The sequence below is a fragment of the Stegastes partitus genome, unplaced genomic scaffold (genome assembly GCF_000690725.1).
Source record: "Stegastes partitus isolate 25-593 unplaced genomic scaffold, Stegastes_partitus-1.0.2 Scaffold144, whole genome shotgun sequence".
In the NCBI taxonomy this organism is placed as follows: Eukaryota; Metazoa; Chordata; class Actinopteri; family Pomacentridae; genus Stegastes; species Stegastes partitus.
Genome location: NW_007577875.1, coordinates 130887 through 156705, shown reverse-complemented (window position 1 = coordinate 156705; position 25819 = coordinate 130887). Strand labels below are relative to the sequence as shown.

Sequence of the window (25819 nt, the reverse complement as noted above, 5' to 3'; positions counted from 1 at the left end):
CTAGAAAGAGAGAGAACTCAAAATGTCCTTTGTGCAGCATAACAAAGATATAATGGCATAAACCATAAAACCTGAAAAAAAACCAGAGCTGGGTTAAATTTCTCTTCTTTATTTATTTAACATTTTCTACGTGTCCACAGGTGTTACTGATGTTGGAAACAAAAAAACTATGGTCACTGCATCGAGTACAGACGTTTAACATTTATGCATTCTTTAATTTTCTGTTCTGTGGAAGCAAAGCCTGCAGTTCAACCCAGTTTAGCCAGAAAGACCAGAATTTTTGCCTCTTGGTTACTGCTGAGTCACTCACGGCTTCACGGCTTCACCGAGGAGCGCAGAAGATTTAGTTTCATGACAGATAGTGTTTGTTGGAAATAAAGTATTTTTGGGGATTTAAAATTAAATTTAAGAAAAAAAAAAAGTGATGGGTTCTGGGAATCAGAGGGTAAAAATAAATAAATAAATAAAATTTAAAAAACCCAAACTGTGCAAATAATCCACTGAAAATAATGATGATGATAATAATAATAATAATAATAATAATAATAATAATAAACAAAAAATTAAAAACCCCAAACTATGCAGATAATCCACTGACAATAAATACATTATTATCATTATTATCATTATTAGTAGTAGTAGTAGTAGTAGTATTATTATTATTAGTATTATTAACAACAACAACAATAATAATAATAATTTTAAATCAATTAATTTGCTCTTTCGTTAATGTCAGTATTAATGGAGGTTAATATTAGACAGCTCAATACAGATTAAGAAATCCAACAGAATAAATATTTTTCTGTATCTAATATGTCCACTTGTAAAAAAATAAACAAATCAGTCGAGCTGACAGCAGATTAAAACACGATGTCGTACAAAAAAAGGACAAAGTGAGTCGACTTTACAGAACTAACTAGTCTGACTACAAATGTATGATTTCTTTTTTTAAATTTAAGTATATAAATTCTACTATTAATGTGTTATCCTCCATCCCTGCGTATTTTACCATCAGGAGCTCGCTGAATAGATAAAACATAATACGAAAGCGTCGCCACTCTTTTCCAAGTTCAAATAAGACTGCAGCTCTAAAAAGACCACAGCGGCTCACGAGGAGCTTTCAGTGCTTTAACCTCATCCTGGTCTGAATGTTTTCTATCTAACAAACCCATCGTTTATTATCATCAGTTATTCATCACTTACTGTTTTTTTAAACTGTGTTTTGTAACGTATAGCAAAGGTCTGGTTTGGCTCCACTGTTAAGGAGGGAAAAAAAACGTTAAATATGCAGCTGAACTATACAGCACTAATAAACAAAGATGCTCAAGTAACCTCTGTACTTTAAGACTGGATATTCCAGCAGAAGCTTCTGCACAATGTCAGTCAAACATGTCTAATATGCTCAGAACAGCGGTGTTTACAATTAGACAACTTATTAAGGAATGAATTATTAGATTTCCTCCCAACTTAACAAGACCAGCCATGCAATTACAAAAAAAACCAAACAACTAAAAAGCTGGAATTAACGTGCAAAACAATAATAATAATAAAACACACTATTTGTACTCTAGCTATCACCTGGTTGCTGTGTTTAAACACAGTCTGCAGTTCAGCTGAAAAGTCCCTGAATATCTGTCATGTGACTGTCGGTCACAGCAGAATTAAAAATGGTTTCACGGTTGCTCTGAGGAGCGCAGAATTATTTCTATTTTTGACACAATCTGTTTTTTTTTTTTTATAGACAGACCATTTTTGTCAAAAACTATTTTGATTTGAGATCTTTTTTTTTTTTTTTTTTAGCCTATATTTGGTGAATTTTCCTGGATGACATCAAGGTCGCACATGAAAAGTTAATGGACTGTTAGAAAGTTGAACACCTCAAGATTATTTCTGTTTTTACAGTTTCTGGTTCCAACAAATGGTACAATTTTGATTATTTTTTTTAAAGATAATATGCCTTTCCAAGCCGCCAGACGGTTCTGTGCTCCAACGAGTTTGTCCAACAAAAACATGACACAGTTGGCATAAGCAAGCTACTGTTTCCACAAAGGTTAACAGGTTGAACCATTAATAAAGTACAGAATTGGAATTTATATTTTTTAAAAGAATACCGTGTTCTTATGACAGACACGGGGGGAATGTCCCAATTTCATTTGTGCACTTCTTCTGAGTTAAAGTGACTAAACAGGTCGGGATGTTCATTGTATTCCTGCAACATTTCAATAGACACAGTTTTTGGAGTCATCACAGTCAGTGCAGCAAAACTTCAGTAAACCCATTTGCTGGAAATGAAACGGCACGCCGGGATGCTCGTCTGTGTGTACAGTTATTTTCCCTCAGAGTGTGAAAATGCTTCTGGCAAAGCGGCGTTGGGCTTTCGACGGGAGTTTGTGGTGTTAGATTATGAGGGACCGTCTTCGATCTGGATGCTCACCTGATAAAAGGCATTAAATCCCGCTCCTGCATCTCCGCTGACATTAGACACGGGGATATTGGATAATAAAGAAACAAATTCCAGTGCTAATAAAGTAGCGCTGAACACTGTGCGAGTGCATTATGTAGACGCCAACAGTCTGCAGCGACATTACGAGAGAGCGGGCGCAGACAACGGACCAACACCTTCCCAACAATGCTTCCTCTGGCCCAATAAAATCATAAAACGCCTCTCAGACTGCTTCCCTCTCTTTCAGCGTCTCTTTGAACTCGGGTGACGCTGACTGCAGCGGAGGAGACGGCAGACGTGACAGTGTGAACAGCAACAGTCTGGTGCTAGACACCACTTTACACCAGCGCTGCAATTCACAGTTCAAAGCGCACGCCTGAAAGAAAATATTTTAGAATGATGGGAAGGATTACCGATACGTGTGCCGAATACAAAAGGGTGATTTGGCGCTTTATCGTGCCTGACGGGGTTAGCAACAAAATGGCGGTGGATGGCATGTGTGGGAAGGTCTCGCCAAGGCGCGAGGTACATAGTGAGTACTTGTCAGTCCTCTCGCAGGAATAAAAGCGAAACCAAGCCATCAGTGAATGGCGAGACAAAAATCGAGAGCGCGGCGCAAGAAGGGAGGGCGATGTTTTCAAAACAAGCCTGAATAGATGCACATTTACAGTAACACAAAGAAATAAATGAAGCCCCCTTTGAAGGGAAGAGCCGTGTTTTACCAAAGGACTGGGCAGAGAAACCAGCAATTTTGCGATTCTTCTTTTGAAGGTTTTCTTCTGTTTGGGGTGGAGTGTTGGGGGGTTTGTGGCGCGCTGGCAGCTGAGGCAATCTGGGTCTCAAGCACATCTAAGGTTGGGCAATTAGTTCCAGTGCCACTATTAATGTGCTGAAGGGGCGCGCTCTGCGGGGGGTTGAGGGCTCGGCTCAAAGGGCTTCGGTCCTTGCTGGGAAGAGGGGGGGGTGAATATGGCCAACAAAGGTGGGGGTCAGGACCTCAGGGCCATGTGAAAGCTGTACCATGTCCACTGACCTCTGAGAGCTTGTACAGGCCCGGACGGCGTCCTGCAGGCCGCTGCGACAAACCGAACACTTTGAGTCCAAATGTGTGGACAGAAAGGCCTGCGAGAGATTAAGTTTATCAGCAGTCGGGTTTGTACGTGCAGCACAACACCAGCCTTGACTCGAGTGTTTAATAAAACCTCCATCGATGGAGCAGCTAATGACTCTCCTCACCGCCGACAACAATTACATACCGACCGCTTCCCAAACTCGACTAAACTTCGGGTTCACTTTGGAGATTTTACCTCGTTTCACCGGTAAATGACTACATTTGATAAAAATGTCAAGCGCCTCGTCTTTCATCTAAAGGAAAATATGCGTACAAGTACCTCCTTCACAGCTAAATTCGCGGTTATCAATCTTAAAGAGCCGCTGATGCACTAATGATTATTAATGTCAAGTGCAACGAAGATGTTAAAAGCTTGAAACTCTGGGAAAAACAAAAATACACTGAATTTTTGGGGATGAATAAATCAGCCTGAAATATAATTTAAATAAAACAAAATGCTCACTTGTTCCTGTATAGCACAAGATCAGATGTTTTGGCCAAAAATCCAAACACGACAGTGAATTCTTACATTTAAGAAGCAGAAATCAGAGAATTTGTGGAATTTATCCTTGATAAATGATCAGAGCGCGTTGGAGATTATCACATTTTCTGTCGATTGACGAATTAATTAGCCAACTATGCATAATGACAACAACAACCCACATCTACTTCCTGCAAACTCTTCCATGTGTTTTTTTTTTTATTCGAGATGCAAAGACTGTTTTTGTCATGAAAATACTTTAAATTGAATCGAACTATACGTCCGCAAACAATGACCAAAACATCGGTGAGAGGACGGAGACAAATCAGATGCCACAGTTCATATTCCCTTTGTGAGGCCTCGGCCTGGCCTACATTGTACCTTGACACCCGCATGCAACACACATCTCTCCCCGGCTTTTCATCTCCGCCATAATATGTCAAGGGTATTTAGAGGACAGAAAGCAAGACATAAGCAGAGAAAATGTAAGGCCAGCAAGCCCCTTTCACGCTGCAGTTCTGCTCTCTGATCCGCTACATTTGCACTTTCTTTTTTGCATGTTTTTTTTTTCCCTCTTTCCTCTTATTTTTCGTAAAATGTCAACAGGACTTTCAACGCGAGTCGCCGTTACAAATGGACGAAGGAGGGCGGTAGCTGTCGAGCTGCTGCAGAGCTCCGGGTTTCAAATGTGGCTTTTTTGGGGGACAATCGGGAAGGAGAGCGACCGTTTTTTATGCGATCGAGTCGAATAAATCAATCTTTAACGCACAAAAATGGGACAATAAAGAGACGTAGCATTAAATAGCATGTGTGTATGTGGATGACTTGACAGTATCATTTTATTTTCCTGTTTTTTGTAAAGCTAAATATCTAAATATGGGTTAATTTTGAATCAAATGCACTGAAATTAGTATCACTGTTTACACTAAAGGCAGACATTTACCCAGTGCTTTATTATTAGGTTAATTTATGATTAATGATGCATTTCAGGGTGATTGTAGGAAAGTAATTTATCATTTTATAACCCTTCATGTGAAATATGAGTCTGTAGAGTAACAGTTAGCAGTAAAAACATTTCCAAGAAAAATAAAAGTACACAAGTAAGATCTCAAAACTTCGTTGCGCTTCACTCTCGGAACAAAAGGTCAGAAAAACAAAAAACAAGTCAATTCTTTTCTGCTCCGCTCTGCTTTACAGTTTGGGGAAAAAAAATACGTTAGAGGAGACAAACCGTCGCCTTTGTCTTTGTCTCCTGATTGGTCATTGGTGGCGACTTCGGCCAGATTCTAAACCTCTGCTGCTGCTGCTGCTGCTGCTTCGGCGGCTTTGGCCAAAGCACTGACCAGTAGAGTTTGACAGAACCCTTTGTGCTCTCTCTGGACAATAGGGGTGAGAGGTGGGGGGTCAAATAAAACTCCTACGCACTCCCACCGCACCCCACTTCATCTGTAAAGTTCTCTCTCGCCGACCTCTAACCCCTCCTGTCTTTGTCCGAGCAAAAATAACTAAATCTGTTCCGGCGAATGAATGCCTGAGAGAGCCGCCGTCCTTATTGTACGTCTCTGCTCGGCTCTTTTTCCCCCCCTCCGTCCTCGCCTCATAATATGGAAGGTTGACACTGAGATTATGGTAAGATTACGCCGGAGTCGTCTTGGCAGATGGTGCCAGTTCTTCTTTCTCGTGCTACGCTGGCCCCTGGCAACTTCCCACTTCTTAATGAAAGACAGCAAACAGGAATTGGGTTGGTAATGGATCGCATCGGATTAAGGTTAATAAATGTACTTGACAGCGGCTACGTCAGCGCGGAGGTGACTCTCTTTGACCATTTGGGTTTGGGATTTGTCACAAAAACGGTGATTACTGCAGAGCATTGAATGTCACGTGAGAAGGGAGATGAGCTAACTGAGCGATCGGGTTACAGGAAGTTGCTGAAACCTTTTTTTTTTTTAAATATATATTTTCTTTTAGCGTTTCTTTAGCGGGTCCAGTTTTGTGCTTATGTAGGTCACCGAGTCACTGTAGGACAATTGAGGCGGGCGTGCGGTCATTTGCGATGGTGTTAAATTTTCACTTTTTTTTGGGCAACACCCAGCAAAAAAAAAAAAAAAAGACAAAAAAACCCCACCACCTATTGTGTTGTGCAGCTCTTTGTGTTTGGACGGTGCAGCAGGTTTTCCTCCTGAACAATTGATGTAAACAAAGTCAAGAATACCACACTGCTTCTCCTGTGCAGGGACTTTTTGTTTCACAGGTAAAAATAAAAAGTTAAAAAGCGCAAACTGCTGTTGTGAACGAGGAAACTTATGGATTAGCTTTAAAGAGAGTCGATAAATTCTGTCAAAATCCCTGAACTGAAGTAAAATCAGAGCTAAGAATGCTATTTGAGAATTAATTAATTGCTTGTATTGATCAACAAGTATTCATCAAATCAAAAAAATGACTAAAAATTTAAATTTGCATCAAATTTTCAGGGTGTTTTTTAAATCTGCACTTTAAAAATGATTTGTGCACCAATTCTGCAAACTGTTCAGCAACTTAGGCGCACGTTTAAATGATGCAACATCCGTATTTTAGAGCAAAACACATGCAAAAAAATATTTAAATGTTTTTATTTTAATGCAAGCCAAAGTTTGCATGTGTTAAATGTCAAGATATTAAAAAAAAAAAAAGTTTTTCTATAAAAGCAGGAGAAGCTAGGTCTTGTGGGTACACTGCTAATACAGGATTTAACCGCTCAAAAAATAATTTAAGTTGAGATGTTATCAGAAAATGTTGAATATTGTCCGCTGCAGATCGTCCAGTTATGTCACTTCTCATGGAAGTCATCCTTGCCGCCCTTTTCTCTCTGAAGCCAAGCCTCCTGCCTCCCCCCTCCTCGCTCCCAACACCTTTTCTTCTCCCCCATGAGGCAGCAACTCCCCCAACGCGCAGACAAAAGTCAGGTCTGTAACCCCTGTGGCCCCACCCCCCGTGCTCTTTGACCTGTAGTGGAGGCCTGGCTGAGCACAAACAGTGGTCGTCCCCTGAAGCCCCGCCGCCGCCGCCACCTCCACCTCCACCGCGGGCTCCTGTTTCACTCGGGCCAATGAAAGGGCCTACTGTAAATAACGGGGGGCCTGGCTGACCCCGGCGTTTATCTGGGCCTGAGACCCCTGCATCCATCCTACTGTAACAGAGTCCTGCCGCTCACAATAGACTCTCTCATGGGTGTTAGGCTGTGGGCTCTCTCCCCTCTGTGCCCACTCAGAATGGGGATTAGGAAAAAGAAGAAGAAGAAGGGGGAAAAAGAAAAAAAAAAAAAAAGAAGGGCCCCTGTCAGGTCCTTGGAGGGGGTCAACCCCCTCCAAACCACCATCACAACCCCATCCCACAGACACTTTAGCCTTTGTCCCCCGTGTGAGACTTGGGAGCAGGGAAGGATAGAGGGAATGTGGAGGTGGGGCCAAAGCCTGAGACCAATCACTCTGACAAAATGCTGGATCAAACTCACGAGTCCAAACGCCGCCGAAGCTCGCGCTGCCACATTTCCACTGTAATTCAGCCGTTTTGCTTCTGCGTCGGAGCGGCCGACTTATTGGAATTAAGAAAAAAATGTAATCATAGCATCCACTTAAGACTTGGGGTGTCCTACATTTTATGGCATTTTACAGTCACTTAATCAGACAAACACTCCACAAAGTAGCTGCTCGTGTTGGACGGTGCAGCAGGTTGTCATCAGAAACCACTGATGTAAAAACAAAAACAAAGATTTTTCTTTCACAACATGAAAAAGTAGAAAAGTACAAACTGCTGCTGTTGAACTTTTATTTTAATTTTGAAAAGAATCAATAAATCCAAAAACTGACCTGTCAAAAATGTGCCATCTGAACTAAAATCTGAATTAACGTTTGTACCAATCAACAAGTATTAATCAAATTCATACCCCCAACAGAGCTGCTTTTTTTTTAAATGCATAAAACTCTACTGTAATCCAACAGTTTGTTTCAGCTGCAGAATAACAGTCAATTTATTTGAGTCAAGCAAAAAAAAAAATGTAATTTTAGCATTAATTTAAGCAGTTTAATACCTTGGGTGTTGGGCGATTCCTGCATTTTAAGACATTTTACACTCACTTAATCAGGTAAACACTCCACAAATATAAAAAATAAGTTAAAAATAATGAGCCTAATTAACCTCCAGACTCTCCAATTTTGAGATTTCTTGCTGAGGACGACGAGGACAAAGAAAGCCGAGGTAACCGATAATGATGAAACGTCTATCGGCCCTTCTGGGTTGTGTGTGTGCACGAGTGTGTACGCCAGAGAGAGAGAGAGAGAGAGCGAAGGAGGGCGAGAGACCCAGGGAGATAGAGAGGAAGGTTTCGGGTCAGAGGCTAAGTGAAATATATCCCCACTCTGAGGCATGGAAGAGAGAGGATGCAGGAAGCTGAGGGCCAGAGATAAGGGCACAGACGTGGGCGATAAGCACCCAAACACCTGTTAGGGAAGCTTCAGCTCCTCGCCTCAGACCAACACTTACAGGAGGCAATAAAACACAAGCAGGGAAGGAAGAGGAGGAGGAGGAGGAGGAGGAGGAGGAGGGGAAAAGAAGAAAGTATATGGACGAAAAAAAAAAAACACGAGCGAGAGAAAACCGCTGCTGTAATCTGCTTTTCTTCACGGAAAAAGGTGAGGGAAGAGAGCGGCGGAGGGTGTCTGGGCGCGTACGGAGGGGATAAAACCCCATCCTGTTTTACAGCATGCTTAATGGCATATGGCGGGAGCCTACAGCATCATTTGTAAGGTCAGCAGCGAGACAGGAGTGGCAGAAATGATGCTGTTTGAGTCATGACATGTCAGCGCCATCCGCTTCAGTGATCAGTCCAGGAAATGGAATGGCTTTTTTTTCTACCCCTCCACCTCCTCACCACCACCACCACCACCACCCTCCTCCTTCTTTTTACTATCCCACTCTCGCCTTTTGGGGCCCAGGGACAAACAGACAAACACAAAACAATCTGGAAACGGTCAGGAAAGACCTTGGAGACGCCTGACAGTCAGGCAGTAAACAAGAAAGAGAGGATTCATAATGTGTCAGGAGAGAAATTCACGGGCTTGATTGCGGCAGGACAAAAAAAAAAACAACATATCTGACCAATTAAATGGCTTCCGCTGTCAAACGGTGCCGACCAGGTGACACTGATGATGTCTTTTTATGAAAAACCTGACGTCTTCTGGTACCAAATTATGTACAAAATAAATCCTGGCTTTTCATCTCTATACAAAAAAAATAAAAACATGTAATGATGGTCAACTGTGGCTACAAAGGTTATGCTGTCAGTCATATTTCTGTGGGATCAGATTACATCCCACAATTAGATGCATATTAAACATACAAACTACATTCGGGCAAATTAATGCAAAAAAAATTAACTACATTTAATTTTTAAAAAATTTAAATGCATTTTCCACTAAAATTACATGCCTGCTACCATATTATATGTGTAGGGAGATAATGTTTACAGACTAAGAGATGGTATTTTAGGTAAATTAAGACATTAAATATTAAATTTTGCTTTTTTTTTTCATTCCTTAAGAGTTTGGCTGGTGACCAGGCAAACAAAATGAAAAATCTGTGTTAATTTTGAGAGTCTGTGATGCAAACATTTCTATGATTTTAATTTTTCTGCACCAATCAGGGTTCAACGTCACATTAAAATTGAAATTCAATGACAGTTTTGGTTCAGCCAATCAGCTCTGACTAGAAACGCCCTCCAGCTGTTTCAGTGTGTGAGCCTTTCATCGACTACATTTCGGCGACTCTCAGAAAACTGGCGAACCAGCCCTTTAAAACGCAGCTCTGCACGGGAATGACGGCGCGAACGCACCTCTGATGATACGTTTATTCTCAGACTCTGTTTTCAGACATTCTTCCACTTCAAGCAGACAAATCTCCCTTCAATTGAATCCATCTCCCCCCACCACCACCACCACCACCACCACCACCGCCGCCGCCGCCGCCTCACATGCAGCCTGTGCGAGGGGGTCGGCCTATCCATCATCAGCTCTCTGCCTCTGGTAATCTCTCTGGGCGTCTTCGGTCAGCAAATACATAAATCAATTATGGTTTTAAGCTTTATGCCATGATTTACCCAACTGATCCCTCCTGGATTACAGCGGAGCTTAAAACGTGTCGGTCAGCGCTAAAGCTGCAAGTCGCCTTGACATTCATTGCACTCCTGCCACGGAGCTCACCGAGCAGCATGTCAGCTGCCACCAGTATAGATCTGAGAGCGGTTTGAACGGTGTGACAGTCGGACGGGCTGCTTTGTGATAGCGAGAGTTTTACTAATAAAAATGTTGATTTCTTTTAGAGGGCTGACCCGTTTAACCCCAGGTTTGAGGTGTGATGTGGAGGAGAGGAACGAATGAACAAACGCTAGCGCCAGTGGTCACAAAACTTATGCCAAACGCTAAGTAGCATAAACCAGGAGGACATCAAGCACTCAAATCCTATTCTAATTAGCACATGAACCGAAACGACAGATAATTACAACCTGTAGCTGCTACGATATTAAGAAAAGTACTTAAGTGCAGCATTAATATGTTTTATATTAATTATGTCTTATGGAAACCAAAAAGTTCTGCAACTTCATGAAAGCTGATCATCTTGTTGTGTCTCTTTCTCGCCTTTTTTGTGTAAAAGGGTGAGTTTTAAATGCTATATTATAAGATGTTACCCCTACCGACACGGAAAAGATGCCTCTGAGTCACTTTCTTTTAAAATGACAGTGAAAAGTCGCATATGTTTTCATTTCATAGCCACGAAATCAAGAAAGTAACAATCATAGTTGATCATATTTTGCATATTACTTCATGGTTAGTCTTTAAGCGCAATGTAAAAGCAGCAAAATGAGATTTATTTTGCTCGGTGTGCATTAGTCGTCGGTGGCTGTTATGATTTCAATTATTATCCGCTCATGAGCAGACAAACCCAAACAAGCGGCGACCCGGAATCCACCTGTTGAGCAAACCGCGGTTCCTCGGCGCTCCGAAGCGGCGGATAAAACAGCTCACGTGGTGCGGCTCGGGCCTCATTTTCCTACCTGAGAGCTCCTCTGTGACAGGTGACGGTGGAGAGAATGGGGGGTAATTTTTATGACCAGCTTCTTAGCGTGCTGGTATCACTCCACTGGGGCCCCTTGCCAATCTCTGGCAAACCATTCAAGTGGCAACAAAGAGGCTAATTAGAAGCTCTCTCGCTGGAAGCCGCGAAGCGCTCTGGTTTGATACTTCCCAGGGAGGCTCGGGGGCCTCCAAGGTGGAGGTGGCAGCTTTTTCACACACACACATACATGCATGCATTCATATACATGTAGACACACACACACATGAGAGGACATGTGTGAGTTGGCCCTTTGGCTCCAGCACGTTCACTCAGCGTGGCCGTCCTCCCCGCGGTCCGCCAGCGTGATAGAATCAGAGAGAGAGCGAACCGACACATCTTCTTTCATGTGGCGGGGACCCGGAGAGGGGATGCTAATGGGATATCGATGGGATTAGAACCCAGAGCGTTCAGGTCCAGGAGAACAGAGAGAGGGGCTCCGTGAACCAGAACTAAAACCCACTGAGCTTTAAGGCCAGATCATTCTAATTCTATTGACTTTTTCCCCTTTTTTATTTTTTTATTTTCCTTTAATGGAAAGTTGACAATGACGCATGAACCTTAATACAGTAAGAAAGCCCGACGAGATACGGAGAGCTCGCTAAGTCGAACAAACGCTAAAACCAGAGGGAACCTGCTCATGCGTCCTCCCTGCCGGAAAATTCGGACACTCGCCGCCTCTTTCCCCGTCTCTGCTCACAGCAGCTTGTGGGATTTGAGATAGACATCAGGAAGTTAAGGCCGATAACACATTTGCATGTCACCTGATAACTAGCTGTAATTAGTGCTCCCCTTGAGCCCCCTGCCACGGCCTCCAACTAAACAAAAACAAAACCCAAAAAAAAAAAAAAAGAGGGGAAAAAAAACCCCTCACACGCTCGCATGGACACACACACACACTCACACACACACAAGGCCAACTTCTAGTACAGTATGTTATCCTTACCCCTCCCTCCAGACCACAAGGCCCCCACAGGGACAAAAGATAGGGGCCTCAGTGTGTTTGTTTCATCGCAGCCCATGCCAGACCGCATCAGCAAAGGCCACGTCTGCCGAGCGCTGTTAGCCACGCAGAGGCAGCTGGTCGCACCAAGTCAAGCTGCTAACTTTTATTGCACAAGCACCTCCCTCCGCTCTTATCTCGGGGAGGGGAGGCGATCTAATCAGCCTGCTGATTAGATCGCCTCCCCTCCATTGCCACAGCCACTGTCTGGATATTAGAACCTCCGTCCAGCACCCTCGCCTCGGCGTTCCTCCCACCTGTGCACGAAAAATCTTATATCCGTCGCTGGGGTGACATCACAAGCGCACCACAATAAAAATGCTCGACCCGAAAGTGTGTGTGTGTGTGTGTGTGTGTGTGTGTGTGTGTGTGTGTGTGCAGTCTATTCCACATGATGTAGCCCCCTGTGTTAAGTCTTTAATCGATACATCTCCCTATCCTGACAGTGAGGACAGAGCCCAGATCTGAGATCAGAGCGATGGCGGTGTAAATCTTTACGGTTCAACCAGAGCCTTTTAAAGCCTGTCTATAATTGGGCCTCGGCCAGCAGCTGCCTCGGCTGTGGCTATCACCGCCGGCCCGGTCAAAGCGGCAGTTCCTCAGGGGCATAAACAAACACCGCACCTCCAATAAGGGAAAGAAGAAGAAGAAGAAGAAGAAAAAAAAGCACCTGTGCGAGGATAAAAAGAGAGACGATGTGGCAGCCAGACTTGAATAAGCCCTCTGCTGTTGTCTGTGGCTTAGGTAATTCTTGGAGAGGTGTTTTCGTTGAGTGAGGCTTTTTGTGCTATTGGATTATTACACCAACATGTACTGTACCTCTGAGTGCAAGCCGGGGAGACTTAGCTCACTGAGTGATTTCAAATAGAGGGTAATCCACTGCCATGTAATGGATGCTTTGTTGCTGGGCTGCTTTCAGGAAGCAGGAAAATGCTTGCACAGTTTTACAGGTTAGGAACACAAGCCCGCTGCTTTAGTTTTAGTCTGTTATTTCATCTCAGATCAGAGGTGACACGCCGCATTCATTGAGCCACGCTGAGACGGCGAAGCAAATATCTGTCTGCCTGCTCCAAATCACAGGCGTTTATCCGTCATTTTTCCAAACTACAGGCACACGTCCGATTTTCTTTGGCGCTACTTTCTGAAGTTGAGCAGAGGAAACTACGAAAGAGCTCCGGCGCTGTGATGTCCAGAGACTCTGCACAAAGTGGTTGTCTGTCTGCGTCGTCTCTCACAACAACATTATTATTATTTCCCAGCACACATGCTCTCTGTGAGGTTTTACATTTTGATTTCTTATGGTAAAAAAAACACCTCCTCAGCTTCTCAGGTGTGAAAATAAATGACATTTAGTGAAGTCACCTTGATGTATACGGCACCGTTGACCCAAAATACTTTCAATTTGAGGATTAAAAATATATTTTTTGGTCATCTCTGGGCGTTTCTGATATTTACTTCATCAGAGTTGCCATCAGAGTGTCTTACGGTTGGACACTAGTGCCGTTCGATGATTCTAGCAGCTGCTGTGATCACAGAATGGGTTCAGGAGTTCTGGTTCGAACGAAAACAGCAGCAGAATTTATTGACGGGTTTTCTTGCAAGCTACTTTTGGGGATTTAAAAATAATAACTGCACGACACAGCAAACAGTATAGAAAAAATGCATCATCAAAAACCGTCAGTTTGCCACTTGCCAAAATTTTGAGAGCGACACAGACAAGAGAACCCAAATTTGGTTGTAAAACCTGGAATTTGGTTGAAAGTGAGAAAGGATGGGGAAGTGAAAGCCACCGCGGCTGATTGCGAAAGGTTTCGCATCGTGTGCCAATCAGGCAAAGGCGCAGTAAAATCCCACTTTAGCGTCTCGCAAGTTCATTCAGAAAATTGTGACACGTCAGAGGAAGTGAAATCAGATAAAGATTTCACTTTTCAGGGGACGAGATCTTACGCAAGCAGAGATTTTCTACCAAACTATCTCCTGCCACAACTAACTAGTCACCGTGGTGACCGTTTAAACACAACAAAAAAAAAGAAGGCAGTTAATGGTTGATGGTGTCAATGTGTACAACTTGTACAGCGGGCTCACCTCAACGCACAGGTTATATGTGTGTGCGCGCATACATCGTTATCACCTGCAACAAACGCCATGGGCCCCTATCTGGACTAAATCTGCTCTTGGTTTACTAAGAAGGGGTGCCAAGGGTTATCTGTCCCACTCTGATATGCACAGATAACGGCCTTGGGCCCGCTGTTTAAACACCTGGGGCCCGGGGTATTAGAGCGCCCTCCGTCCCCCTTTGCCACAAAAGGAGAGGAAATGGAAGAGTGAGTGCTGGCTGCTGCTGCTGCTGCTGCTGCTGCTGCTGCTGAGGGGAGTGTGTGTGAAAAGTAATGAACAAGAGTGTGTGCGCGTGCGGAGGTTAATGCGGGGGTGATTATTTCCACCACACACACACACCAATACTTCCATCAATAATAAAAAATAAGATGGGCAAAAGCAGAGAAGAGAATCAGGAATCCTGTCCTATTCATTCACCCTCCCCACCACCTATCTGCCCCTTCAAAAAAAAAAAAAAAAAAAACCTAGACTGTTTTATGAAAAGACTGAGTTAAAGCATTGATGATTACCGGTAATGTTTAACGGCTATATGCTGGAAAAGCTCTCCTTTAAAATAGGCTCTTTTTTCACTTATGTGATGTACATTACAGCGAGGGTCAATCATTTGCATGAGAATGGACGATTAAGTGAAAGAGATAAACCCAAGGCTAGTTCCCGTGAATTGGATGCTGTGTTTGGAATACCAAGCAGAGGAGATTTTTTTTTTTTTCCTTTTTTTTTTTTTTTTTTTTTTTTTACCCCGCCTCTGCAGAATTAGCCCCCCTGCATCATGCATTTATTTTCTCAATAATTACTCAGGCCCTTCCTGTGTTGATTATTTTCTCAGTCCAAGGGTTACTAAAATATTGCTGTAATCCTGTCCGCCTGAAGCCCCAACAACGCTCACCCCGGGCTTCCTTTAAGAAATAAATCTGGGGCTTGTCAGTGGGGAGGTGATGTGGTGGCCTGCTGGAGGAGAGGCGGCGGGGGGAAAGTTGTTGTGGTGAGATGGGGATTGCTTTGATTCAGTAAACGGAACCTCGGGCGGTTATAAAGACTGACCCTTCACTTAGCTTCATCCAGGTTCTCTCAAAGGCAACTTCAAGACACGGCAGCGAATCATTTGACATTGTTCAGCACCGCACAATACGGAATTACAGATTCTATGAAAACTACATCATTGGAACCATAATACAGATTAAATTTACAAATAATTATTTTTGTCTAAACATATTCTCTAAAAAGTAATTTAAGGAATCTCCTCCTACCACTTAATTGAGTGCATAAACTATTTAGGCTGCAAACATTATTAGATAATATGGTTGGTAATTGGGTCAACTTAATATTTTTGTGTGATTTAAACTCAAATTTCTGCATTAGTTGATTTAAAACTAAATTCAAGTTAAGGTAACTTAATGAAAAGGTTTGGTTTGCTAGACACCAATGTTGGTATCAGCTTAATATTTTGTGTAATATAAACTTAATTTTCTGCATTAGTTCAAATTCAACTCGAGGTAACTTAATGAAATTGGCTTAATAGTTTTCCTCCCCCTACCGTCAGCTTATCTTTACATGTCTGATCGTAGTGGAAAATTAAATTCCACTAACACAACATATTGGTCGTAAATTCATTAGAAGTTGTCTTAACTCAAAAAAGATTGATGCATTCTTTCATTTCTTTGTTTGTTGTCGTCGAGCCCAAACATGATATTTTAGAGAGTTAAATAAAAGCGTCTGGCGCAGCTTCGACTCGATTGAGCAGCTAACTAATAAGAAACAAATTACATTCTGCGAGACGTTCAATATCAGCTTTTCATAGTCTTTGATAATTTCTGCGAGACTGATCGATGCGAAAAGAGCGGCTCAATAACTCCGAGGTAGCGTCTCCTGTGTTTACTCATCAGCATATGTTCCTATATCCCATAAGCGCCTCTTTACACACCACTTGTGGATCCAATATGCAATCTATGCCGTTCTGTGTTTTGCTTTTATGATATAATCCAGAACAAGGAGGAATGAAAGGGAGCAGAGAGTAGATTTATACAGGAAGTGGGTACTTTCTGGTGCATTCATTTCAACATAGAAGCACACAGAGACACCTCACACCGCTGACCTGTGCCACATCTGGAAACAATTACACTCATGTTTGACTTGACCCGCCTGCACCAAGTGAACTCTGCCAACTTTTTTTTTTTGAATGTGTTTGTTGCAGAGGCAGTGGTGACCCTGACACAGCGGCTGTGGGGGGAAATGATGTGTAATTAGTCAGAGGGAACACGACTCCGCTTGTCTGAAATAAAACATCTCGCGTGCACATCAAAAGAATCAACAGCTTGACAGGCGATACACAGAGAGGAGAGCCAGAGAGAGAGAGAGGAAAAAAATAAATAAAACGGAGTTGATATGCTATCAAATGACCCACAGTGGAATTTCTGAGGACACGAGCAGCGTCTGAATTATCAAGCATCTCAGGGCAGCACAGCGGACCTTTCATGTGCGGATGGCAAAGCAGACAGTGGATGATGCAAGGTTTGATTTCTACACTTCAGGAGGCTGTCAGGACAGCGCATACAACATTAAACAGTGTCGTGTCGGTGTATCAACCAGCCTAAATTAACCCATTAGTATGCTATGGGGCGAGGCGGGAAGATCAATGCATGAAACGGTTTGGAAATCTCCTTTGATACAAGATTTCCCAGCTTGAGCGAATTGATGAAATTCCTCTTGAAACACAGGCAACCATTTCACACGCCAGACTTTTTCTCAAGACAGAGACTGGCGTAGCCTGTCCGTTAGCACAGTCTGACTGCATCACGGGCGTCTCGCACACAAGCTATAGTGCATTTTTAAGCTGCTTTGAAAGCTTGCTTAGGATAAACTGATCATAAGCAGCTCCAAATCCACTACTACACTTGTTTTTTTTCTCTTTCAAACATGCATATAGGGTCAGTACATGCAGAAATTCCCCTTTTATTCAATAAATAATGAGCACTCATCATGAAGGCCACAGCAGTCTTTACACTTTTAGAAGTAATTTGCCAGCGCCACAAAACTACAGTAACTGAGTTTACCGCTGTCATTAAGCGGAGTAAAAACACTGCACATTAACGTAGCGTGAGGCCACAAACAAGGACAACTCTCTCATGAGCGAAGGAAATTCTGTAATATTTAATATTTTCTAAAGACAACAGCGAGACAGAATTAGTAAGCGAGGAGCCTGAACTGTCAGCTCTCAGGTCGTGTATGCAAAAAAAAAAAAAAAAAACGCCAGCTCAAGAACGACGGGATGGATGGGTGGCGGGGTTCGAATCCTCAAGTGAACTTTAGTGCATTCCTATTGATTTGAGCAAACAATGCAGGGCGAGGAGGTGGCCTTCAAGGTAAGAAAAGATTCCAGTCCAAAAAAAACACACAGCAAACTGTCAGACAGATTGTGTTGTGCAAAATCCACAAAAGACATGATGCAAGACGGTTGTACGAGGCGCCTGCAGCCTGAGTTATACACAATTACGTGCGCTGTGACATGAAACGCACAGGGAATCACACAAGTGTTGTACGGTGAGTTTCAGTGAAGTTTTCAAGCCTCGAGATTTATTGTTTGCTGACTGAAACTGCACGTCCTAGAACCACCTCCTCGTCTCGGAGCCCGGGTTCAGCGCTCATTTCCTGGGCTGACCGTCTACTCCAATTATCAAGCTAATAAGGGCCCCCCTTGTGCAGTTATGGGAAAAGGGGAGGGGAGTCGGGCCCGGGATGAGGGGGTTCCACTTTGGTAAGTGTGTGTGATAGCTGCCGCCCACATCTTGTAAGGTGTGACTAATGGTCTTGGACAATGTTAAGACAGCACTGCTTCGGCAGTCACCTGGGCAGGCTTGGCAGTTACTGAAGGAGTGAATCTCCGGGCCCGAGCTGTCAGCCGCACTGAGCTGAGGTTTGTGTGATTGTAAAAGGATGCCACTTGTTCATACGTAGCACATGTGTGTGGACGGGTCATAAAAACATAGTGGTGTTTGCTTCATTTTCACCACAAATCAAAAGACTGAATGCAAAGAATCTATAAATAAACTATTAAAACTGTGACTCAGATTAAAAAAAAGAAAAAGAAAAAGAAAAAAGCCAAAAGGATGAAAAGGATCATAAACATGAGCAGCTACAGAAAAAAAAAAAGGAAAACTCGTCTTACCTGTGCTGCTCCACAGCTTCGTTATCTGGTAGCTCTGCACCGCAAACATTGCAACGCATGCTCTGGTTCCTGCCGTCCGGTTTCATGCCCACCGCCAGCTCCCCGAGCTTGCTGAAGAATTCTCTCTGGATGAAGCTCTGAGGCAGGAGTCCCCCATAGGCACTGAAGTCCATAGACATCGCCAGGGCTGGGGACATGGGGAGAGCGGAGGCCATGGACGCCGGCATGGACATCATGGCATCTGATTTATGATTGACAGGTAGGGAGTATAGCGAGGCCAGGTGTTTCTCCGTCATCCCGGCCATCGCCTCCAGCCCCATCTGGCTGACTTCACCTTGAGGGTCTCCCATGCCTTCCTCGCGGACGTAATGCAGCTCGCGGGCACTGGTGATCACGCTGCTCCTGGTCGGTGTGCCGGGGCCGTCTCGGTTCCTGTCCTCCCCGCTTCGCTCTCCGTTGCTGGACGCGCTGGACTCCATGTTCTGGGGGCTCTCGTGGCCGTTGCCGCCCATGTCCACCTGCATCATTTCAGTCTTGATCTCAGTCATCAGGTGGTGGGAGTTGCCGTGGACGAGCTGCTCAGCGCTGAAGCCCTGCTGGAGCAGAGACTGGCCGATGCTCATCAGACTGTCCACGGCAGCTTTGGTGGGACTCAGGGTGGAGACGCCGAAGGAAGTGGAGACGGAGGGACTCTGGTCCACCATGCCGGCCATGGCGGAGACTTGCTGGGACACATAGGGACTGTCCATGGAATGCTTTTTGGAGTTCTTGGCTCCGTTGTGGCCTTTGCGCTCGTCGTCCTCCTCTGTGCTGCCGTCGTTAGCGTTGACCTCTACGTCGTTCTCGTCTGAGGACTGGATGGTTTCTAGGATCTTGAGGCATTGCTCTTCCAAGTACTCGATCTCCAGGATCTCCGCAGCATACAGAAGGTCGTCCAAGTCCTCCACCTTGGCCTGGAGCGTGGCAGTGTAAGCATACTCCAAAATCTGCTGAAAAGTCTTTGGTGAAAGGAAGTCCAGGGTGTAATGCTGGCTGCTGCGGTGGAAGAGGATCTCAAACATTTTGCTGGTGCAGGCGAGCACAGTCCGGTGAGCGTGAAACTCCTGGCTGTCCACCATGATGACCACGTCGCACAGAGTCCCAGCCAGACGCATCTGGTTGGCCTTCTGCAGCAGGGCAGTGGGGTGGTTGGGGTTCTGAAGCTGGATCATACCCATTTTAGTTAAATCCATTATGTCGATGCAATCCACGAGGCCGACTCATGAGGCTCGCCTTCCCCGCTCAGCAGTGTTTTTAGCTATCTTTGTAAACAAGATGAAACCTGTGTGGAGAAAAGAAGAAGAAGAAGAAAAAAATCACAGAATGAAAGAAAATCACCTCTGGTAAATTTCTGATGCAACAGCTGAAAAAAATATATTTATCTTTACACATGCAAATCCAACAAGTGCAGTAGTGTTTTGTAGAAAAATCGATTGAATGGATGAATAGATGCTCTTTTATCAGGAAATGCAAAACAAAGGTGCCTTTTATTTTCTTTCACATAAGTACACGGGGCCTCTCTATAAATTGCATTTTGAAATCAAATGTAATTAATTTGCCAACAAATGTATTTAAATGATATCGCTATTTATTCTGTAAATGGCAAGTGTGAAGCCAGCGGAGCCCCAAATTGCAAATATCCTGCAGGGATGGTAAACACTCTGTGCAGTGGCATTGTTCTTTAAATCAGCGGAGAGTATTGCCTGTAGATTTCTGAAGGGAGACAATTTGTGAGCCGTCCAACGGGCTCATCCTGCATACCAATCAGTCCGACATATGTTATGTTAAAAAGATGTCTTCATTTGGTTATCTGATGGGGATGTACACCAGTTAAACAAGTGTGAATTGTGGGTTTTTCACTGCTGCTTGGCTCACAAAGACCGTCAGCAGCCTTTTCTGAAATTAAATAGCATCTTACTCAGTATTCTCATCACAGACGGGAGCAGAGAGCAGCGGCCAGAAATGGGTGGAAAGGAAAGCAGGATGAGGCAAAAAGCACACAACACTGCCGCAACCAAACTCCCCTCTGCTGCTCAGTCACCAATGTTGAAAATCCCAAATGAATGATTGCCTTTGTGGCCGCAGTTAACTTCAGATTAACAGGGCAACGTGTTGCTCCACCTCGAATCTGCAGCTCGCTTTGACCTACACTGAAATAATCAAGAGAAGGCTGGAATGAAATGCACTTTAAATGAACGGCCACGTCTGTCACGTCTCTCATTCAAGCTCGACACGAAAATATGCAGCTTGTCCATTATTCCGGCTAAATAAACTGCTTTCCCGCTACATATACTCTAAATAAATGAAAGAATGAATGAATGACTAGCAGCCAAGTACCTCCATTGACCCACATCCTGGATGAGCTCATTGATGGCCCCTTTTTATCCACTCAATCTATCAGGTTTCTGACAAATGACAAAATCTGACAGCTCAATTACTTCTATTCACCTTGATCTATGTTCTGCTGGGAATTTTTTTATTTTTTTTTTTTTGATTTTTCAGTCTTCAGTTTCATTTTCAAATTGCATGTTGGTTTAAAAAAAAAAAGGAATTAAAAAGAGAAGTTGGGCACTTCTTTCCCTTTCCCCTCCACGCTTGAATAATTACGCACAAAAAAAAATAAGAGACAACACCACATTTCCAACTTCTTTTTTTTTCTTTAAAAAAGAATAATTATGCCCACATATGCAAGCTCACCTCTGAAACCTACACTCACACGAGGCTAAATATGCAGAAGGTAAAAGAAAAAAAAAAAGATGCTGGCACCTATTGTTTGCGGTGAGAAAATAAGCCAGCGCTGGATGGGGTTTGTCTTTTTCTGCACATTGACAACAATTGATAGAGAAGGCAGATCAGGTTCTCGGTCAACGGGGATCGTGCCTTAAAAAAAAACGACATTATCTTTATTGCAGGTGTGCCAAAAGCTCCGATTTATGGGCCCCGTAAATGATCAATGCTTGTTGCGCTCTGTGGGTTATCAACCGAGCAGCGAGCTTCACCGGGACGCGATGTAAAGTTGCTGTTTGGGGGGACTTTTGTCTGCTCTCTATTAATAAAAAAGAAAAAAAAAAAAAAGGAAAGGACAGGGCGCTGCGTGCGTCTAGACAGCGTTAATATCGGCCAGCCGCACCAGACAAATTATCCACAGCGTTATGCATTATGCAAAACATCACGCACTACATTAAGTACATTAAGCCGGAGGAGATTTTCCTCCTGAGGACAATATAGATCGCTGACAATAACCACATTAGGGCCGACTTCACAGAGAGGCAGCATAATCAATCTGATCACGAGTTGTCTGCCATTGCGCGCCTTGACGAGCCAGCCACAACAAGAATAAACAGCGTTCAATATTCCACACCATGAGCCACACTGACAGACGCAAAACGTGGAGAGAGCAAAATGGTACAGCGTCTCCAAGGAGGGAGAGGTTGGTTGGTTGGTTGGTTGGTCTGTGGAGGGGGGGTGATATATAAAAGTATATACACGAGACAAGAGCCGATTCGAGCCACGCACAGGTGGACTTTGTTTGAGAAAGGATGAAATACTCCAACAGTGGATTGTAACAGTTTAAGGAGGGAGGTGTGATCTGGTGGGGAAGGAAAGAGCTGCGCTAAAGGCTTTCTGGGGTTTTTTTTTTCAAAAAGGAGAAATAAAAAAAAGAGTGAAAGGGAGGAAGAGAGAGATCAGACAGAGCCGATAACAAATCAATTTGCATCTGTTACCAGTTCCTCACCTCACAGTGTGCCGCGCGTGCAAGCTGATTATTGGTAACCAATCAAACATGCAGCTGTCTGTCAATCAATCGGAGCCTGACTGTACGCTGACTGGCTTTGGATTTTCTGTTTTTTCTTTTTTTTTTTTTGGAGGGGGCTTGTTTCGTGTTTTAAAAAGAAAAAAAAAGACCAGTGTCTCCAGTTCTCACCGTGATGTCATCACGGCTAAATAAGCCACACTGGTGCGTCTGGAGACACAAGGACGGGCAAGAGTGTCGCTGTCTAAATCAAAAAATTGCGTAATTTCCATCCAAACGAAGCGATTTCCCCCGGTAAAGTCGCACGCAGCGAGGCGTCATATGTTGTCTGGCTCCCGGTGAAACAGCCAGACCTCACGTCCTCTGACTGCGATCTCCAGAATACTAACCAGACCGACAGAGAGAGAGAGAGAGAGAGAGAGGGAGAGAGAGAGATGAAGGGGGTGGAGGGGGGGGTTACGTCAACCTTAACATCTCTACAATAGGCTACCTTGCGTTAATGCAAACTTCAACACCTTGCAGCGCAATCAGGTAAACACTTGTTTTCATCCACAAACTCCGGTGCGCAGATTCCAACTTGCGTGCCAAAGTCGCTGTTCGCTGTTAACTTCAGCATGAGGTTGAACGGGGACAAGCCAAACGCGATCCTCAGCTGCTATTAAAACGCATCAAACATCCGTATGGTGAATGAAAGTACACAGAGAAAACAGTGGCATGCAGAGTAGCGGGTCTGGCACTTGTCGCCGGGAAACTGCAGCCGCGTTTAGCCCGGATCGGTACTCACCTAAGTTGCACGTTTTGATTCCGTATAGTGTAGGGGGGATTGGGGCTACAGCATAGTAAGGCAGTTCGCAGTACCCGCTCTCTCAACACGCACTAACTCCTTTCTTCTCTCGCCTTAGCAAATCAACACGGCGCTGACGTCAACGCAGCCAGTCAGCCAGACGAGCAGCAGGCAGGCGGGCAGCCGGCGCTGCGCTCCAGCCCATACAAACACTGAGAAAGTGAGACACCTAGGGGGCTGTCTCGTATCAAACGGCTGTGTTACAGTATGGCGAGTGAAAGGTGAGCGACACTGCCCTCCCTCCAGCTGCATGGACGCACATACAGCCCACAGTGGAGCTCCAACTCCTCGCAGAGGCTCACTGGAGGCTTTGGAGGCTTTATGGGAAAGAATGGGGACTCCAGGAACCCTCTCCCTGCAACAGCTTTCACTCAGTCCATCCCTGTTTCTACAGATTAAGCTTCAGTGGTTGCAGAGACATGCGCAGATATGAATGCAAAGTTAGCAGGAGTGAGCAATGAAGCAGATTCAGAACACTTTCTGAAAAAGGTCATTTAGAATATACATATACGTTGCTTTCTCGTGGAAGCCAGAGCTCGGATTTGCATTTTATTTTGACACACTAGCCATGATTATAAACCAAAGCAACCCTTTGCGTGTTTATTTCTGGAGGCAGGTGCACTGGAGAGGGACGAGCGTATCCAGAAGTCATTGTGCGGGATTGAACGTTTTGCATATTGACACACTCGTCAACAAGCCATGACACAAAATGTGCACGCAAACTAAGCGAAGTCTCTCTCAGAAATACACGAAGCCGTCTCCCTGCCTGTTTTAGATTACGGTGACGTCCTCTGTCTCCACTGTGCGGCCCTCCATTCACTTCTACACTCAGCTCTGAGGTTCATCACTTGTGACAGCTGGCTGGTCAACTCTGGCAGGAAGACTGTGATTTCTTTTTATTCATAAGGAACTGAAGATGCCGTCGTACGTAACTCCTCTTTTGAGTCATTTCTCAACTTATTCAAGCAACTGGCTAATGTTGGCGCCGCTTGCTTACTCTGAGTTCTGTCAGCCTGCTCACACCCGCAGTAACGCTGAACACAACTGTGCTCGTAGATTCATTTAAAACCAGGATTACAAGCTGCCGCGATCCGTTGTTTGTCTTCTCGCCGTATTTATTCTGCTTTTGATTGATCTTGAAACAGTTGAAAATGAGGTGATGCCCTCAATGATTCCTTAAAATAATAAATTGCATAATTGGTTGCACATTTTGAATATTTAAAAACAGGTCGAGTGAATCTGACGGATGCACCGTTCGGCCTTTTGAGCTGTTTTTTTTCACACCGATTTTTTAATTCTTAACAGGTTAAAAAATATTTTAGGTCCCTTGATGTTCCATAAACAACGCACAGATACTTAACTTGTGATTTTATTTTATGCTTGTTGTTGTGTTTTTATACTCACACCCTCTGTATTGCTTCTCAGCCTTGAAACTATTATTTAAACCAACTGTTTCTTTCTCATTTGAAACCACCACACTGCTGCTATCATTTATGCATTTTTGCTTTAGCATATCGAAGAAATCATGGACAGCAGATTATATGTAGCCAACCTTTTGCAGATTATCGAAGAATTGCATCATTAAAATATGAGATCGTGATGTTAAACGAGACTAAATTTTAGAATCATAAGTTGAATCTGGCATCAAGCGTCCACAGCAACAAAAAAATGGTCATGCAACGGACAGGTAGCGCAGCCAGAAACTTTAAAAGATGTCAACCATACATGACAAGAACATGGGCATGGGACAATTCTGCATCCAGTTTCGTTTAACTTATCGGGATTCAGTAGCAGCAACCTCAGGTCAACTTTTATTTTGAAAAACAAGTGAGCCTCACAGTGCCAGCCTATAACATGGAAACATCAGTATCCTAACAAGCTTTCATTGTGCACAACACACCACATTTTATCCTAATTCCATCTGATTTCAAGAATTTTCAAATCAAACGTCACTTCCTTGACTTTATTGAGCTGTTGTTTTCTAAATACATGAAACAAACGATCCGGCGCTGGGAACCACGTGCCGGTTAATTTCTTGTTTTATTTTTTAAAAAAAGAACCTAAATGATGGGTGTAGTGAGCGACTTTCAGCCAGATGGTTTTTGCAGTGCATTACCAGCCCGTGATTGCTCTAATTCTCCACTTGCTTTTCTCTGTTGACCGATAACCGGGCATGCAGCCCACGTTGCACCTCATAATCGTTTGGCCTGATAAAACTCCCGGAATCTTTTATAGTAAAAGCATACTTTAGAGCTTCTCTCCATGTAAACCTGATTGATGCTTTCGCCTTAATGACGGCCGCTGACTGGAGGCCATCTTTTACCCGCCGTTTTATTTCGCTATATTTTCATTCTGCCGCCATGTTGCCTTTAAGTGCTCTTTGTGAGCTCTTACTTTCCCAAAATCACGGATATAAATTGTCCAACATTTAGACGGACGAGGAGAATATGGGCGCGACGTGTATGTAAATCGATACGGCGGTTCTTTATGAAACAGACGCTCAGGCTCCACAGATTTGATTAGATTTCATAATCATCTGACTTTTGCTTCGGTGCCACAAACAGGGGAAAGTTTCAGGTAACAACTTTATGCTTCGTAGCTTCGGTTGCTCCTTTTAGTTGTGAATTATGAATTATTTGGCAAAATTTCTCGTAAATATTTAACATTAGATACGATAAAATACATGCATTTTGGTCAATGGTTTGGCTGCACATTAAAAAA

General features: G+C 43.8%; 1 protein-coding gene across 3 annotated transcripts in view; it reads right to left on the bottom strand.

Moving 5' to 3' along the window:
• The window catches only part of zbtb16a (zinc finger and BTB domain containing 16a), a 155366-nt gene extending 131816 nt beyond the window's left edge, over positions 1-23550 (bottom strand). Inside the window, exons 1-2 of one of the 3 annotated variants that reach the window (XM_008279094.1) lie at positions 22745-23550; positions 18462-19782 (exon numbers count right to left, since the gene is read on the bottom strand). In XM_008279094.1, coding sequence (XP_008277316.1) covers positions 18462-19693 — 1232 coding nt within the window. In that variant the 5' untranslated portion in view covers positions 19694-19782; positions 22745-23550. Of the gene's footprint in view, positions 1-18461; positions 19783-22236; positions 22694-22744 lie in introns of those variants that run through there. The other 2 variants (XM_008279093.1, XM_008279095.1) reach the window with 2 other exon arrangements.
• Positions 23551-25819: the final 2269 nt, after the last annotated feature.